Here is a 17,845-nt window from a genome sequence, read left to right as displayed (position 1 = left end):
TAGGGGGCAGCTCTCATGGTCCCTTCTTCGCCCATCAACTTTAAACAAACACTAAATATAAAAGACAAGCGTGAGCGGTACAATCAATACTGACATACAGCACAGTGACACACAAAGTCACACAGTACCAACAGCATCGTTTGGATTCAAGGATTACTATAAGGACACTTATGCTCCAATCTGTACAGGTAAAATATTTCCTTATTCATAAAAGTTCTTATAAAGTGTCGATGCAATTAACATCACAAATTGCATAGCCATCTCTAATCTGTTATCTCTAGCAGACTTCTTACAGCACAATCACTAATCTAATCTATGCCATTCTAAGTTACATATTTATCTGCTCAAAAAGACTAGGGCCATATCTAATGAATGGAGTGCCATGATTGTACTGTTCAGGCCAAGAGAAAATAATCTATTGTATACATAAAAGCACATTTGATTGGGAAGTATAAAGAAAATATTATGTTAAAAAGGGAATTGCATTCAACAGCTGCCTATTGAGGATTTTGTCTTTGACACTGAGAACTACCACCTGTCATTCCTGTGGTATCAATATCATGTAGGTAACCTTTAATATAGTTGCACACAAAGTACTTGCACTGTAAATATAGCAGTTTCAATTCAATTCTTTGGTGTTGAGTTATAACTGTTATAACTCTGTGTGTGTGTGTGTGTGTGTGTGTGTGTGTGTGTGTGTGTGTGTGTGTGTGTGTGTGTGTGTGTGTGTGTGTGTGTGTATGTACCGTCTGTGGATTTGCACTGTACAAACACTAAAGAATAAAAAGAATGTGCTCACCATATGTGCTTTGTTTTTCTAAATCCCGATGAAGCTACAGTCACACACACACATCCATCCATCTTCACCTGCAGGGCAGGTGTGTCAAACATGGGGTGGAGCCAGACTCCATTTCAGATCCAAACAACCAGTCAGCGAGAACATGTTGGGCTTGCATGCATGCGCACCCTGGCTAGAACACACCGGTTGCAGATGATTATGATATGAGATAATAACACTGAGTGATGATGTATATTTTAACCTATTAACTGATGGGTTTGGGAGTGATTTTAAGCAATAGTTTGACATTTTGGGAAATATGCTTATTTGCTTTCTTGTCGATATATCTGTACGGTCAATCTTAAACTTAGCTTACCATGAAGACAAAAAACTGAAGTTTCAGAGTGACAAGTTGCAGCTTTAATTTACTACTTCTTGGCCAGAAGCCGCCCGTAACCCATGTGAAACCGCAAATGAGATTCAACATGTTAATTGGTGAGCTTTTAGGATACAGTGGAGTGGATTTCTTTGAAAACTTTGGACAGAGCCAGGCCAGCTGTTTCCAGCACCTGCTGACTGCAGCTTCATATTCAGCATACTAACATGAAAGTGGCTTCGATCTTCTCATGTAAGAAAGTGTACAGTGTAAGCACATTTCCCAAAAATCTTCAACTATTCCTTTAATAACACAGTTAAGAAACACACAGCCTCTTCTGCTGTGAGTGTACCGACTCAATAGAAATATGTGTGCAGGTGAACACGTGATGCTTTTTCTTGTTAATGAAAGTGTATATATATATAGAGGGATATTTATATGTATATATGATGAGGAATGCAGGCTTCTGTGATTGGTATGTTTGCGAGAGAGAGAAAGATAGAGGGGGAGGCAGAAAGAGAGAGAGCGAGCGTTGGGTTATCACAGTGAAGTTGACCGGGCTACGGGCGGTTCAGAGGTCGGTGGTGGCCTTGGCGGTGAGGTCCTGGATGCGGCTGGTGTTACAGTTTTTGCAGAGGACGTGTCCGTCCAGAGGGTAGCAGCCCTGGTTATCCCCCTCTGAGAGCAGAGAGCCACAGTCCTGCAGGACACAGACATTCTGTTAGTCCCCCAGACACAAACCCAGTCATTAGCCACGCTCACCCATCACTGTGCTCACACCCTGAATCAGACATTTGCCGCGTTTAAAAACTCAGCCAGTGTCAAGTTACAGGATCTCTCTGCAGAAAAGAAGCCAGTGATTTGGTTTTCTACCAGCCGGTGAGTCTGGTCATTACCGGGTAACAGAAAGAGCACACACAACTCAGAAGAGCTCTTTCTCTTAACACCGAAGGGTTTGCACTGTGTTTTTCAAAGTCCCAACAACTCCTCCAACAAATTTTCTCTCTAGCTGATTATTCACATCAATTTTAGGAGTCACATTCTCCCAATTACATTTTCATTCATATCATACCCATGCCATATCCTATCCATGCCAGATACATATTTAATCAATATTTAGGTAAATTTAAGTATCAGATCGGACTCAGTATCAAATCTTAAAAGGACTCGGATCGGGACATAGATAGACCACAATAGAAACATTATAACTGCTAAACATCAGCATGTTAGCATTGTCATAATAAGCACGTTAGATTGTGAGATAGATCGACAACTATTTTGATAATCGCTTAATTGGTTTGAGTAATTTTTTATGAAAAAAAGAAACATTTCTCTGATTGATCCAGCTTCTTAAATGTGATTATTTTCTAGTTTCTTCTCTCCACTATGACAGTTAACTGAATATCTTTGAGTTGTGGACAAAACAAGACATTTGAGGATGTCATCTTTGGCTTTTGGAACACAGATCTACACTTTTTTCTTTTTTTTTTTAACCATTTTCTGACATTTTATAGACCAACTAATCGATTAATCGAGAAAATAATCTACGGATTTATCGACAATGAAATCCTTAGTTGCAGTCCTATTCCGGTTAGCGCCCTTTATATAAATAGATAGCTCTATATAAAGGGCGCTAATTCCGGTACTCCGGTGATAGGCTTAGTCGACATGAAAGTAAAGGACGTTCATTTATATGTAAATGTTCCGCACTCTAGCTTTAAATATATGTATGTGTGTGTTTATCGACCTCGCTAACTCTACTGTAGATGGTCTATAATATTTCATATAAGTGTTCTCTCTACTAAAGCCCTCTTTGTAGAGGCATCTTTTGTCCCCAAAAAGTAACCGTAACTAAAAAAACATGTTCAAGCTCTTCTCTGAGTGGGTCAGTCTGGGAGTAGATTGACTCTTAATGATCAATAAAAAGATCACAAATACTACCAGAGTGATGATTGTTAATGTCTGCTGCTCTGCTCTGTGGTGTTTACATCTCTTAGTTACATCTCTTAAATCCCAAAAACTGTGTGTGCGCTGCACTCTTCTTACAGCGTAATAACCACACACACACACCATGTGGACTATTGGAAATACAGACACACATTGCTTTGGCATTATTTTCTCTGTGACACTGGGTTACACTCTCAACATCTCTTTCTCACTCAGAAACACACACACACACACACACACACACACACACACACACACACACACACACACACACACACACACACACACACACACACACACACAGACTTACAACTCCATCTACTCATGTCTCCCTGGTGACAGAATTCTTCTCTTGTTGAGCCCCTTCAGCTGAACTAATCTGCTTTGCTTTTCTTTGACCTTTCGGTCTGCCAAACACTCTGTGTACACTCACACTGGCACTGCTCTTTGACAATGTGACACGTTACTTCTCCTTTAGCCGGGCACGTAATGTCTCAGCGCCGCTTATCAGCCGGTGAGCGGCGGCGGACAGATTGGTTACTATGTAAGTCCGTGAACTTTGCAGAGGAGAGATGGAAAGCTATTTCGAGGCAGGTAAGAGAGAGGGATGATTCAGTCTTGCTGAAAAGGTGACTCGGGGGACTGGCATGCACGATATGTCATACCATAATGACTGTCATCTGGAACTGTGCAACACGGTACATAACCAGCAGTACTAATTATAGCGCTCCCATAGCAGAGGAGATAGACACATAGAGAGCATACCTCACAGCGGTAACACTGCACGTGGAAGTCGCGGTCCAGGGCCACGATACGGACGGTCTCCTCCTGGCCCGGCGCTGGCATTATAGGCTCGGAACACACGCAGCAGCGCGGGGCAAACTTCCTGTCAAACACAAGCAGAAATAACAGGAATCAGAACAATAGCAAATATTATGACACAATGTGACATCTAGTAACACAATTTGTAAAATACTTTCGTGATCCATCGTCATTCACTATTTTTTAGGTGATGCTTTTGAGACTGTAAACACAGGCTTAAACTAACAATGACTTTCATTATTGAGTTTATCTGCCTGGTACTTTAATCGGTTAATCGTTTGGTTTATAAAATGTCGAAAAATGATCAAATATTCCCATCAGAGCTCAAGCTGACGTGTTCAAGTTGCAGTGTAATGTTTAATTAATAATATAATAACAATAAAAACATAGAAAACAAAACAAAAAAATCCTTATAATTAAGAAGCTGGAATAAGAGAAGGTGCGTCATTTCAAAATCTTGATTAATGACTTGAATAATTAATCACCTATCAAAACAGTTCCCAAATAATTTTCTGTCAATTGACTAGTCCAGCATGTCCCAAACTTTTTGGCTTATGATCCCTTAAAGTCATCTTTCTATCCATTATCATGTCTACTTCTTGTGACCAGTTCAACCATCCTTTGTTTTATTTAAAACTATTTAAAGAAATGACCCAGGAATAATAGCATCAGTTAGATTGTTCTGCTCAGATTTATCTTGTGAAGCTTGGGACTAATCGCTCTATCGACACAAGAGTAAAAATAGCATATATTATAGAATAGAATGCCTTTCTATATGTATCATTAAAAACGTACAACGAAATTCAGAGTGCTAATTCTGTAAGGTGCTGCTAGTTAAACAAAACAAGAAAATTATTATGAACAATAGTGCGAACACATTACGAAACAATTATTCAGATTTTCCTTTGTTTAATTATTGATTCACCCAACCACTGAAGTGCCGCTTAAAGCTAAATTTGCACTTTTCTGAAACAGTTCATAGAAATAGAATATTTGAGGAAAAAGCTAAACATGAATATCAGAACTGACTTTCCTAGTAAAATATTTAATATTTCACATCAGTAAGTCTGGAAATGCCTTCAATAGGAAGAGGTATATCTAACAATAGGGTCAATGAGGATATGAAAAGCACGCTGAGACTTCAGGTCATGTCAGGTGACTGAAGGCCAGTGGATACTGACTGAATGCCTGGGAATTAGGAAGTGAAAGGGCTTTGTGGAAGCACGGCTGAGGCCCAAACGTGACTATTCCTCGACACAAAGGGCTGTGCTGTTCAGGTCACACTTGTCATGTGGAATTAAACAACGGGCCAGTGCAGCTACTCCACCGAGCTAAAGCTGTGCACTCACACCAAGAGCCAGCTGTTTACTTCTGTTTTCCTTCTGGTCACTGAGTCAAGGAACATTTCTGGTAAGGTGGCAGTTACGCAATGGGTGGAGTGTGACACAATGACAGGAATTAACTATTAAATCCATAAGGTCATTAGGATTGTGACATTGCCCACAATATTTCCTGAAAGGGAAGCACTGAGGTCTCTTGGATAGATTCGGCTTACTTAGACTGCAGCTGAATTTCTCAGGTCAGTCAAGGATTTTAAAGCAGCATTATTGTTTTTTTAGCCACTTGGGGGCAGTGGAACAAGCTGTAAACACCACGCTGACATATCACAGAAAAGATTCATCCATTGCCAGAGGATGACTTTGCAAAGTGTGAAAATTGCAGAGAAGTAATTAATTCCAAATTTAACACTTTGTTCTCAGAGAATATCTGAGGTCCTTTCCAGTGCATTCACGACTTTAATCTTAGAAATTTTGAGTTTTTTTTTGAATATTTCCCCTCTCTCGGGTCCGTGACGTTTGGCCTTAGATCACTGTCAGAGCAGAAGCAACTTGCGTTTGCCAACATCAAGCTGACAACAAAACTCTGTGGCAGATAAAGTTTCTGATCTTTCTGGAGTGGTTTACGGGTCTGGCCCACTTGAGATCAGATTAGGGGGATGTGGGCCATGAACTAAAATGAGTTTGACACCCCTGGGCTAGAGCATCCAGTCAATTTTCAAAATGAACACCCTGTGCAGACTCCTGATTGTATCTCACGTCACTACACTATTGACTATTAACTAAAACACAGCCACAAATCTTTGATCCATGTCGTTTGTAACTGGAATAAATGAAATAAACCATTTCACTATGTAGACTACTTACTTTTATGGTAGAAGCAGAGACCAAAACAACGAAATCTGCGAGGTGGGCCTGCAAAACGCTCTGCTTCTAAGATGCTCCCAGGGTGGTACGACCAGGGGCGGATTAAGGTGGTCAGGGGCCCCTAGGCTGCTCTTTGTGTGAGACCCCCCAATCATTGTGCTTCACTGGAAAAATGTATTTAGTGCCATACATGGTCCTGACGCATGGCGTCCCAGGGTGGTACGACGCATGGCGCACGATGGAACAAAACCACAGCATAGTCGGAACACAGCGCATCCATGCCTGGTGGAATTTTGGGGGTTACTCGTGGTTAGATGAGAAAACTACTAGCCCGGACAAACTATATCAAGGCAGTTTTTGGATTGGATAAAACAGTGCGGAGCTTGCTAGCTAACAACATACAATATATACAGTACTGCAAATAATTAATTTTTAAAGCTATTTCAAGGTTTTGAAATTGGAAAAGGAAAGTGGACGTATATCACTCCTGACTAATATCATGAAATATTAACACTTTATTGACCTCTGTTTTTGGTCTCCTCCATCTCCTGAGGGAAATATCCGGCTCTTAAGTTGCTAAATGCTCCACTGTGTTCACCAGGAAGACTAGTTGCCAACTTTGTCTGTCTGCAATTTGATCCAGAGTTTTTTCGCTGCCTGAGACAGTAAAGATACATTTCATAAAACAAATACAAAACACTGAAAAACATTATGAAGAGCTGAGGGGAACTGCAGAGTTTGGTGGTAGTTCTCTGTGGGTTTGTTAATTCCCAACCATTTATTTTAAACCTGATAAGAACAGAAACGACATACTTGTGAAAGTCCTCGATGCAGTGGATGTGGTTGGAAGCGTCCACGGTGAAAGGGATGCCGTCCAGGCTGCGGTGGCACACCACGCAGGTGAAGCAGTGAGGGTGGTAGGCTTTCCCTGTAGCCCGCAGGATGCGCTCCATGATGGGCTTACTGCAGATGGTGCAGGTCTCAAGGGTGTTCTGTCGACACAAACACACAAACCCACAGACACCCACGTGATTACACAACAAACCTGATGATTAATGTAGTGTTTCTAATGATTCATTTCCAAAAGGCCTTTTGAGAGCTTGTTTTCAATTAGCACATGTCTGCTAACATATTGTAACGAGGTTTTTCTGCATCTTTCCAGGTTTGAGCTTGTGGCTTTTCAGCTTCCTATTGCCAGTGGTACCCTACAGGTGGCTCGGCCGGGCAAGAAATAAATCCACACTCAGGACCTTTAGCTCGGCTGTCCTCGAATGCCTCTGAAGCTGAAGGAATCTGATTAGCACTCCTCTCGAAACACAAACAAAGTCATTTTTCAGCTGCCCTCGCCCACACTTCATCCTCACATAATGCAAGAGTGTGAGCAGTAAATATTTCCACTTTGTGATGACTGCAGGTTTTTTGCAGCCAAGCGACTGGGCAGGCGGCCCGCGGGGGGGCGTGGCGGCCGCCTGCCTCTGACTTATCTGTGGCATCTCTCTTCTTAATATCTGCCGGGAGACGCCATTTGTTATTTCAATATTTCATAAATAACGACCGCCTCTCTAAACAGCGATGCAATTACTGGGGATGGATATATCATGTGAGGGTGATCAATGTGCGGCCTGATGGGGCTGTGTGGGAGCTGATGGGCCCCGCTGTCGCTGCTTCTCGCTCAGGCATTTCCTGGATCTTTGTGTCTCTCTCTCTGCTCTCCCCCCTTTTTTCTGCGCTTGGCTGGGCTAAAGAGTGCACGCTTCAGCTGTTCCCATTGGCTCCCACTGTAGTGGCAAGCTGCCTCAGTGTTTCCAAACACAGCTCGGGGTGTGTAGCAACACTGCGCTGCGTCATCGGCTGCCTCACAGGCGCGCCGCTGGGCCCTGCCGTTTAAAATGACACTTGTGTGACCGCTCGGCCGAGGTGAACTCCCAGCATTCCCCTGTCCGGCTGCAGAGCACATGCAGTGACATTTATAGTCTATATGCTAATGAGCAAAGCAGCTTTACAGGATGAGGGTCATTGAAACTACAATGTAAAAAATGTCCCTGACATGACACCGTGTGGTGTCTGACTTTTGCTTCTCACAGCGCCAATCATGTGTCATCGGAGGGTAAAAGGGCAACACATGAGAGCAGCTGATGTATGACTCAAGGCTGTGAAAAGGTGGTTTGAAAAATGGCTGTTTCTTCAAAGCACTCCTGGAGAGGCATTATTTCATGAAAAGCAATGTGTGCAGACAAGCTCCGCATTCTTATTTGTCTTTTTTCCCCCCTCCAAGACGGTAATAGAAATAAACATTATTCCCAGGGCAACATTTGTGTATAAACAATGTCCATATTGCAATCCTGCTCGATCCTGGAAGTGGAATGAAGCCTTTAATGAGCTCACTGCACTGAGCCCTTGAGGTTTGCCTCACGCACGCACACAGAGACCGAGAAAGGTAGAGAGGGAGGGAGGGAGAGAATATATTTGCAACCTGAGAATGTGAGTAAGATGTCGGGGCCAAACAGCACTAAACCATCCTCAACTCTTACTCATCTGTCTGCATTCCCACTTACTTATTCTCATCTGCCCTTCATGTGGGAATACCTTGCCCTTGTTTAGCTTAACTAGAGCATATGATTTCACAGCACACAGTTCCTCCGGGCCATTGTAATGAGTACAGTACTCAAAAGGCAAAAAATGTCTCTCTTTCTCTCCAATGGTAAGATTCTATGACCTCAATTCATTCATTCTGCTCAGCCGCTGTTGTTTTCATTCTCGTGACTCCTTTTATTTAGAATTAGGTAACATTTAGCAGGCCTGTTACACAAATGTGAATCTGATGTCAAAACAGAAAACGTGCACAACTTTTGGTCTGTGTTTGGAACCGCCACAGATGGTTTAGAAAATTTGACATGAGTGACTTCATGCCCTCTCTGTAAGACATTCAGGTCCTCTGCAGTTTGCCACTAGAGGGCTGTATATGTCTGCAGATGTCCGGGTTTTGCTTATCCACTAAATGTGATGTATTCAAGCATATGTATTCTTTTCTTTCCCCCTCTCCCTCATACATTTCTCTAAGTGTTTGCCCAGAAGGCTAAACAAATGTCTAGGCAGATGAGGTAAAGTGAATTTAGGTCAGACAGCCTCTTGCTGAACTGAGGGGTGAGTGGAGTGCGTTACAGTCAATTGTGGCTCCTTTTCCTCATAGTTAGCCGTTAGCTTTTTGCTACAAAGTGCTATCATGGTCTCGCACCAGACACACTGATGCCCCGCGCAGTCCGGCCCAGCTTCCCACTATTTAGCAACAGGCTCCTCAAACAACATTTGACACAGCTGTCTGTTGGAATGAAGAGTATGATGGCAAACAAAGCATGTAACAGGGAGTTAAGAGGTCCCATGTGCTCGGCTCTGAACACGAGACGCAGGCCTGACGGACCGAGACAGAGAGCCAGAGACACAGAGTCAAACCACATACATCACTTAGTGGAATTTAAAATCTTCCATTTAAAGAAATGTTAATGGAGTGGGATCATTTGACTCATTTCTATAGTTAGTCCGTTTGTAATTTGTCACTTTATTGGATTAAATGATAATTTCTTCAGATTTAGATTTATTTTAAAGAGTATAGTACAACTAAATTAGACACTAGTAAAAATAATATTAAATAAAAACACAGATTCTATACTTCCTTGCAGTTAAACATAGACCCATTACTTGAATAAATGACGTGATAAGAGGTTACAATTTTTCAATTCATTTGAAGATCTTTTTCTCAATGAATTGATCAGTCTCAGAGCCTATGGTGCCATCTTTAAATTATATTCAGTTTCCTACAATGTACTGTAAGACAAGAAAAGCAGCAAATCCTCACACGTAGCAGTGTGGAACTATTCAAATGTTTGCCATTTTTGCTTAAAAACGGACAATTAAAAAAAATAAAATAGCCACCCACTCATTGTATTTAAAATCTGCTGCAGTCTTAACTATTATATCAAAACTGTTCAACTACATGATAGAAATCAATACTTGCATCGCTGGTTCACACAATCAGGGGTCAAGGACTCATTCACTCAATTTAAATATTCCAAATGATTCAGTCTGTAGTTTGTACACAGCCACAGGTAAAACACAGCTGGAACAAAGACATGTTTTCCATGGTTGCAGATGAGACAGTAAACAGTTGAAAATCTGCTGTGGCATATTGCTAACTTTAAGCTGTTTACCATCTCCTCCAACCGTACCAACACAAATTTTACACCTATCTGTTCTTTTTTTCTTCTTCACATGGCCTAGTCGGGCTGACAGGAGGCAGGCAGCAGTTCAGTGAGACTGCACGCAATTTATGACCTGGCACGCTGAACTCTGAGTGGGCCAAATTTACAGATGATCTGATTCAGTGTGTGTGTGTGTCCAGACCCTCACAGAATGTGCTGGTCAGTGCCAGGCCATGCTGTGTGAATTAACTACACCCTACTGAAGGCAGCCTGGCGATATCTAACAAGAGCTTGTTGGAAAGAAAGGCCCGAGCTGCTGCTGCTGCTGCTGCGTTTGCTTTCCTCTGCAGTGAATACGAGACGCTGACTTGGTGGTGAACTATGAGTCAAATCACTGACCCTCCTCCTTCCTGAGGGAAGGTGTCTGCTGACTAAATGAACCTCGACAAGCAGCCTCTCTCCCTTTTATTGCTTAATATCGGTCAATCAAGCAGGACAAGGGAAATAAACCTACAAATATATAATCATGTACTCAAGTATCTTCTTTTTTAACAGAAAGTGCTATAAAATAAGAGAGGCAAGACATAGTATAGATGAAGGAACTATGACTCATAAAGAAAGTGAAAAAGTTACAAACTGCATGGGTCCACAAAAATAAGGTCACATTATAATGCATTGTTATTTAACACCACAAACTACAGCTCTAAAATATTGTTCTTTTGGTAAACAATGATTGTTAGAAAGAAAACGTTTTGAAATTGCAATACAGAGTGTGGGCAATACACAGACTGTAAAAATAATAGACGTAGCAGCCGTGACGCAACGCATTGGTTTTTGGATTACCGTCATCTTGTTTTTTTTTAAACCTGACGTAAAGGTATTTGGACGAGAGGGTGGCTGAATTTCGATGCCCATTTTTAATGATATGACGACAAAAAAGTAATTCTACTCTAGCTGGGGAGGATGACACAGCCAAGCCAGTGTTGTTTATGGTTGCAATGGCGCTGTGCTAAGTTACATGCTAAAGGGGGAAAGTTGCTGATTTTCAACCGTTGTAAAGCGAGTCATCCCGTGGAGATTTAGGGCAGGTAAACCCAGACCTCTGGGTACCGGGGCCATCCATCTGCATGTACAGCAGAACAGCAAAAATTAGCAAACTTCCCCTTAAGTTACCAGCTAATGCTAGTGGTAGTTAGCTAGATAGCTTGGTTGGCATAACCCTGAACAAGACATTTTTAGGCCCCCAAAATGTTCCAAAAATGTTCCATCTTTGTGCAACCGATGGAGTCACCACCTGCTGGACATGAGATAGAATGCAGGTTTAAGGCACTTCCGCATTGGCTTCACTGTTCAGGCCCAGAGGCTTCGTCCAGTATTTTTTATAGTATATGGCAATACACCAAAATCACCTCACAGCACTGTACACAAAATATGAAGCTAGCCCCAGCAGCTTCTTAGCTGGTTGGACGGACTTCCTGTACTCGCCACTGGTTGCCTGGCAACCTCAGGGTGATGACACAACTCCAGTAAATCACTGCGCCTAACCTCCAGTACTGTGAAACCATGACATGAAGTATTTTACACTACTGATTAAACTAATCAGAATGAACATGTTAATGACAGGCTAGCTGTTTCTCCCTGTTTTCAGTCTTCATGCTAAGCTAAGATAACCGGCTGTGGGCTGTGAATTTTTGACATAAATTATGAGAGTGGTATCAATCTTCTCATCCAACTCTCAGCGAGAAAGTGGAGAGCATATTTCCCCAAGTGTCAAAATATTCCTCTAAACTGCTCTGACAGTCTCAGCAGTAACAAAAACTCATGCGTTTAACACAGGTCGTATTTATTTTGTTGCCATTTTATTGGATTGCATTTGATTTTAAGGCGTTCCTGTTATTTTGTCCATGCTATAAAAACCCTACACATTCCATCTTCTAAAGTGGCACCTGCTGCTCACTGACCATCAAGAAGACTCTACTCAACCTTCAGTTAGATGGCTGAAATACACTAGGGTTGTTTCCCATTTCCCATGTCCACAAATGTATTTATTAACAAAACCATCCCATGTAATGTACCACTCACTTACAACTCCACATACTAAGCCTGAATTACTCCACACCATGCTGGGAATGCAAAGTGAATGACTAGGTAAATGACTAAAAAGTCTTTAGTTTACAGTAGATCTGTGTGGCTCTTCTTCTAGCTGAAGCACTTACAGTTACCTCACTCACAGCTGACTTGGCACCAGCTTCTGTTCCTGCATATTTAAAAAGCAGATTTGGCAAAACAGGCCAGTGTTTACAGACACTGATGCTGCTGTGTGAATCCTAATTGCCAAGCACTGTTCCCAACCAAGAATTTCTGTCACAGGCATATTTGTAAAAAATGTAAAGTAATTAAGAGGTTTTGGGAGAGATACCTTGAGTCAGTAGCAGAGAAGATTATTGAGGTTGGGGTTAAAGGAAAAAAAAAAGTTGTTTTCCACATTCGTAGGCCAAATCATTGAGTTCTTGGCCTATGGAAAATGCCAGAAATCTGCTTTGGTTGAGGGAGGTTGGGAGCTCATTAAATCTCCACACATTTGCAAAGGGATTGTGGGAAGGTTAGGGTCACCCTTCACTGATCTGTGGTCTGCTCAGGCTGCGGAGGTGCAGAGATCTGTGTGGAACTGTGTGTGTGTTTCCTTTTAGCTGGTCGGGCTCAGTGGTCAGGATCATCTCTCACCTCATCCTGCAAAGGTTAACAATGAGCCACCCCCTGCCATTTCCCCTCCCTGCAGCCAAACTCCCCTCCCCCCGACATGATCCTATCCCCAGCTTTCCAGTGGCCGGCGCAGCCTGGCATCCTGACTCTGTCCACCTGTCTGTGCAGTGTGTGAGCATCAGGCCCATAGTCTGAGCATACGAAGATATGCTAACGCGACTTGACTCATTTACAAAATCCTGTCTTTTCTAAGTGTGTTATGTAAATCACCCACTCGTATCTTTTTTCCGCTGCCTGGATGCAGACGACTGAGGTGTGTGTTTACGTGTGGGTGTGAGCGAGCTTGTCACACAATGGAAAGTGATTCTCCTAATGGTTTGCTAACTCCGAGGATCAGTGGCCTTGAAACTATCAGCTGTATAATTCACAGACGGAGCGTTTGTGACAATCATCTGTGTGCCAGTCAGGGCGAGTGCGCCGAGGTTGTCTCTGACCTGGAACAGTGCAGGTCTACTCTGCTCAGCTCAGGCTGTCTGTCTGTCTGTGTGATGAATTCACAGTGGGTTATGGATGACCAGCGTGTGCAGGAATGGGATGGCATCCTGTCAGAGCCTCCTATCCTGATTTGCTTTTTACATTTTGTTTATACCTCTGCCTGGACACTTTATGGATCCTCTCAGCAGCGGCTGCTCCGCCTGTGCAGGTTTCACTCCTTCCACTTCAGTTCTGATAAAGTAAAAAAGAAAACTGCACTAGGGCTGCAACTAATGATTCTTTTTATTGTTGATTAATCTGTCTGATTAGTTGATTGGTCTATAAAATGTAAGAAAATGGTGAAAAATGTGGATCAGTGTTTCCCAAAGCCCAAGATGACGTTCTAAATGTCTTGTTTTGTCCACAACTCAAAGATAATCAGTTTACTGTGACAGAGGAGAGAAAAAACTAGAAAATATTCACATTTAAATAGCTTGAATCTTAAAAGACTACCGAACCCGATTATAACAATAGTTGGCAATTGATTTAATAGTTGACAACTAATCGATTAATCTTTGCAGTTCTAAACTGCACGTGACAAATGAAATTCAAAGATTCATCCATCCGGTTACAGTATACTCCGCTGCACAGCGTTATTTGTTCACATGCATTTCTTATTGAAGCTAAGTGGTAATATCTGGCTGCAACCAACGTGAAGGGACAGGGCCGACACACAGATCATGCCTTGCTCAGGCCTTTCTTCAAAGAATAAAAGGTGGCAGTGGGGGCCCTGATCTCTGTCTCGGGCTCAGGCAAAGTGGCCGGCCTGCCTGTCTGCCTCTCTGCCTTAAATTCTGCTTCGCAGCAGAATGTGACCCCTCTGGACTTTGGGCAATGTCTCCTGCTCTGGTTACAGAGAGAAACTGACAAAGACCCGGCAGTACTTCTCTCTTGCCATGAGTTAGAGTGACATTGTGGTGGGTCAGCACTGGGTCACGGATATTTTTCTCCTGCTCGCTCCTGGGGAAGGGGGAGGGAGTCGGAAATGTGCTTAGACAAAAAACATGAGGAAGGTTTAGAGGGCCCAGTTTTTGAAAGCGCTCTGTCCTATCTTGTCCAAACAGTGTATTCTAATAACAACACTCCTGCGTTTCATTTACTTGCTTGTAATGGATAGGACAGCTGCTCTTCCTGCAGTGTGGATCAGTAATAAGAAATAATGACCTGCTTGATTTTAGTGGGCTCACACCCACTGTACAGCGGAATTATACACACACGTAATTGTCTTGGCAAGTCTGGAGACGTACTAAGATGTGAAATTCTATTCATGCAAGTGCTATCTAATTGGCTCACTCCTTTGAGGAATTAGACCGAGTTATTAACGTCTGAATATGCAGAACTCAATTAGAACTCTGCAAGGTAATGCAGACAGCCATGAATATTTGATGACAAAGTCAGCAGAAAGCTGAGCCGCTGCGTGTTCGCGAGCGTGCCTCACACGACAAGTCAAACCAGGCTGGGTGGGTGCGTACCTGCCGTGGCTCCCAGCGTGAGCAGCAGCTGTGCAGACATGCAGAGGTGCCAACAGCGAGCTGCAGCGCCACAACGGCGAGCATATGGGGGGCCTAAACTCAGCACGCTGACTGCAAGCTTCTGGATCTGACTACCTGCATATCCATCACAGTAAAGTGACAGGTGTGTGGGTGGTGTGTGTGCAGTCATTTCTAATTAGAGCCACATTACTGTCAGGGAAGCAACAATACAAACTTTCTTTCTCTGTGTTGAACTGTTTACATCTCTGTGACTGGATGTGAGAGGAGAGAACCGCCTGTGATTGGATGTATTGTATGGTGAATCCCCTCTCTCAATGACAGCAGGGGCTTTAGGGGAGTTCTGGGGGATATTCCATTTGTTAGGTGGGAGAGAAGTTTGGTTTGATGTGCTGTGGAGGACATCCATTACCAGGAGCCCCAATACAGCTGGCACCATGCCTGTCGCCTCAGGGTGCTGTGCCACCCCCAGGAAACTTCCCTTTGCTATCTTGATTTTAGGAGTATGGTGCGTTTGAACTCACTTGTAAAATTCAGTAAACACAGCTAGAGCAGTGGTTCCCAACCTTTATGTCTATCGCTATCAGACAAACTAAGTAAATACAAGCTGGACAAAGTCCTATTAACTTACTCCAGGTTGAAAAAAAACGGTAGTTACCCTTTAAGGTGTTAACTCACTCCGCATGGTGGAGGTGTGTACTGTGCTGCAGCCTATTGTAGCTGGAAGCTCATTGGTTATTGTTACAATTAATTTACTAAACATCAGAATCACACCAATTTAGTCAATTCGATTTAAATGGTTAATTTCCACCTAAACATAAATATGCCGATATATTTTTTAAATGAAATCAGAATTTCAAATCTTTCAAACTAGTTAAATTACTCACTGGTCAGGTCACAATCTTCCCATATAGAGTACCTCCACCCAACTAGAGAAGCACCCCCTGCATGGAATACATTTTACATTTCTAAAGCATAGTGCCCTTTGTTAAGAGTGATAAAAAACGTTAAAAAGGTTATCTGTTCAACGCTATTGAGTACAAGCAGGTATTAATATGCCAAACATCAACCCATTTCCATCTTGTCTCAACATAGTATAAGAGCAGAGGTGCCCAGGATTCTTCCTGCACGTTCAAGTTTCCCCAAATGCATGCCCAAAATCAGTTATTGTAACTGTCTTTGGAAACAAGGTGGAATTGTTGTCTAGTCTTTGAGAATCCGGTTGTTTTTTTTGACTAGGACTGTTCCCATCATCAAAGCGGATTGTAAATGAGAGGGAAGTGCCAAGTCTCTGTGGGGGAGTGTAGTTTGTTTGTATACAGCACACTGGAAAACGGGTCCATAACGAATAAAATATTGGACAGTCTCCAAATAAAACTCACATAGTTCTTTCTTTGATTTTGCATTTACTGTATCACAAAATTGAGACACTGAGGAATACACTTAGTGTAACATTACTTTTGATTAAACCTATGTTATTCTTTAAACTGACGTTTAATGCAGACGTCTATGTCTTCCTGGCAAACAACACCATGCGTTTCTTTGTTTGTGTTCAGGATAAGAAAGCCACTCAAAAAAGTATACTTTTTACAAAAGCCTATAAATATGGAATACTTTCTCTACAAAGTGTCTAATTTACATGTTTCAAAAAACGTGGTAAATAATAATTTAAACATATAACCCTGATTTATAGTTACTTAATTGGGTGAGCATCACAACATCAGTTTTATTGTGATTTGTGTGAAAATGCACCACAGTGGATTGGTAAATTAAGCCCCACAGAGAAGATGCTTTCTTCAAGAGAGAGTCCTTGCTGATGATAGAAATTCATATTAAGAGGTTGTGGTGAATAAGTGGTTCTGCGTGTGAAAATTAATTACACAAAAAAAGAAGCAGCCTGATAGTTAAGTCATAAAAAAAGACCACATGAATGGGCGAGCAGCGAGGCTCACATCACCACTTTCCAAGACAGACAAACAGACACAGAGGGTGAAAGCTCATCAGTCAATCACGAACGTTTCCTGGTGACTGGCAGGTCAGGGCTGCTGTGTGCCGCTCTTCCTTTACAATGGCAGAATGGAAAGTCTTTCGCAGAGCGTACCCAATGAGACCAAAGCCCATTTATTTGAAATAACACAGCGATAGTACAACACCAGATAATGAAGGTAATTACATTCAAGCAACTTGGCATCCGTGACCTTGGTGCTCTCTGAAATTCTGTCAAAAGAGGTAGAAATAGATTAAGGTTTTTGTGTGGGCAAATCCCTATCTTTTTTATTACTTCTCTTTCAATATGAAGCTGGGCTCCTGGTGTGACCTTGTGTTACTTACATCTGTCTCATGGCAGTACACTTAAACTGGCTGCACTTTGGATGATCTATATTCATGGGAAGTGGTAGTATAAACAGGAAAGTGGGGATGTGATTCTGCCTCAAAACAGGGATCTGAGCATTGTCTGAGACCCTTTTACCATTTACTGGTGTAAGTTAAGCAGATTGAATGGATCTGTTTACGAGCAAGGAACCTAAAGCAAAGGGCAGCTAAGGAACCGTTTAAAAGTTAATTAACTGGGCAAAACCCTTAATGTATGAATGCTGCAGAAACTGGAAGAAATGGACTGGTAACAACGCAGATATGGACGACATAGAATGGACTTAAGAACAGAAGGCACGGTACCCTGTGTAAGCAATTAACCTCAGTGACACTGAAGCCCACTGCTGAACGTCTTCAAAGACCAGCAGAGCTACCAGACACAAGAAGAGCTCTCAGCTCTGGTAACTAATAGGCTCTCCTGG

At 42.3% G+C, this 17,845-nt stretch overlaps 1 protein-coding gene across 4 annotated transcripts in view; it reads right to left on the bottom strand.

Annotated features, from left to right (window-relative positions):
* Positions 1-1,113: 1,113 nt before the first annotated feature.
* lpp (LIM domain containing preferred translocation partner in lipoma) overlaps positions 1,114-17,845 on the bottom strand; it is a 178,549-nt gene continuing 161,817 nt past the window's right edge. For all 4 annotated transcript variants that reach the window (XM_028587317.1, XM_028587318.1, XM_028587319.1 and 1 more), the window contains 3 exons: positions 6,941-7,119; positions 3,867-3,987; positions 1,114-1,854 (listed from right to left, as the gene is read on the bottom strand). In XM_028587317.1, the coding sequence (XP_028443118.1) occupies positions 1,726-1,854; positions 3,867-3,987; positions 6,941-7,119 (429 nt within the window). In that variant the 3' untranslated portion in view covers positions 1,114-1,725. The remainder of the gene's footprint in view (positions 1,855-3,866; positions 3,988-6,940; positions 7,120-17,845) is intronic.

The sequence above is a fragment of the Perca flavescens genome, chromosome 9 (genome assembly GCF_004354835.1).
Source record: "Perca flavescens isolate YP-PL-M2 chromosome 9, PFLA_1.0, whole genome shotgun sequence".
Taxonomy (NCBI): Eukaryota; Metazoa; Chordata; class Actinopteri; order Perciformes; family Percidae; genus Perca; species Perca flavescens.
This window is presented reverse-complemented; position numbering and strand designations above follow the sequence as displayed.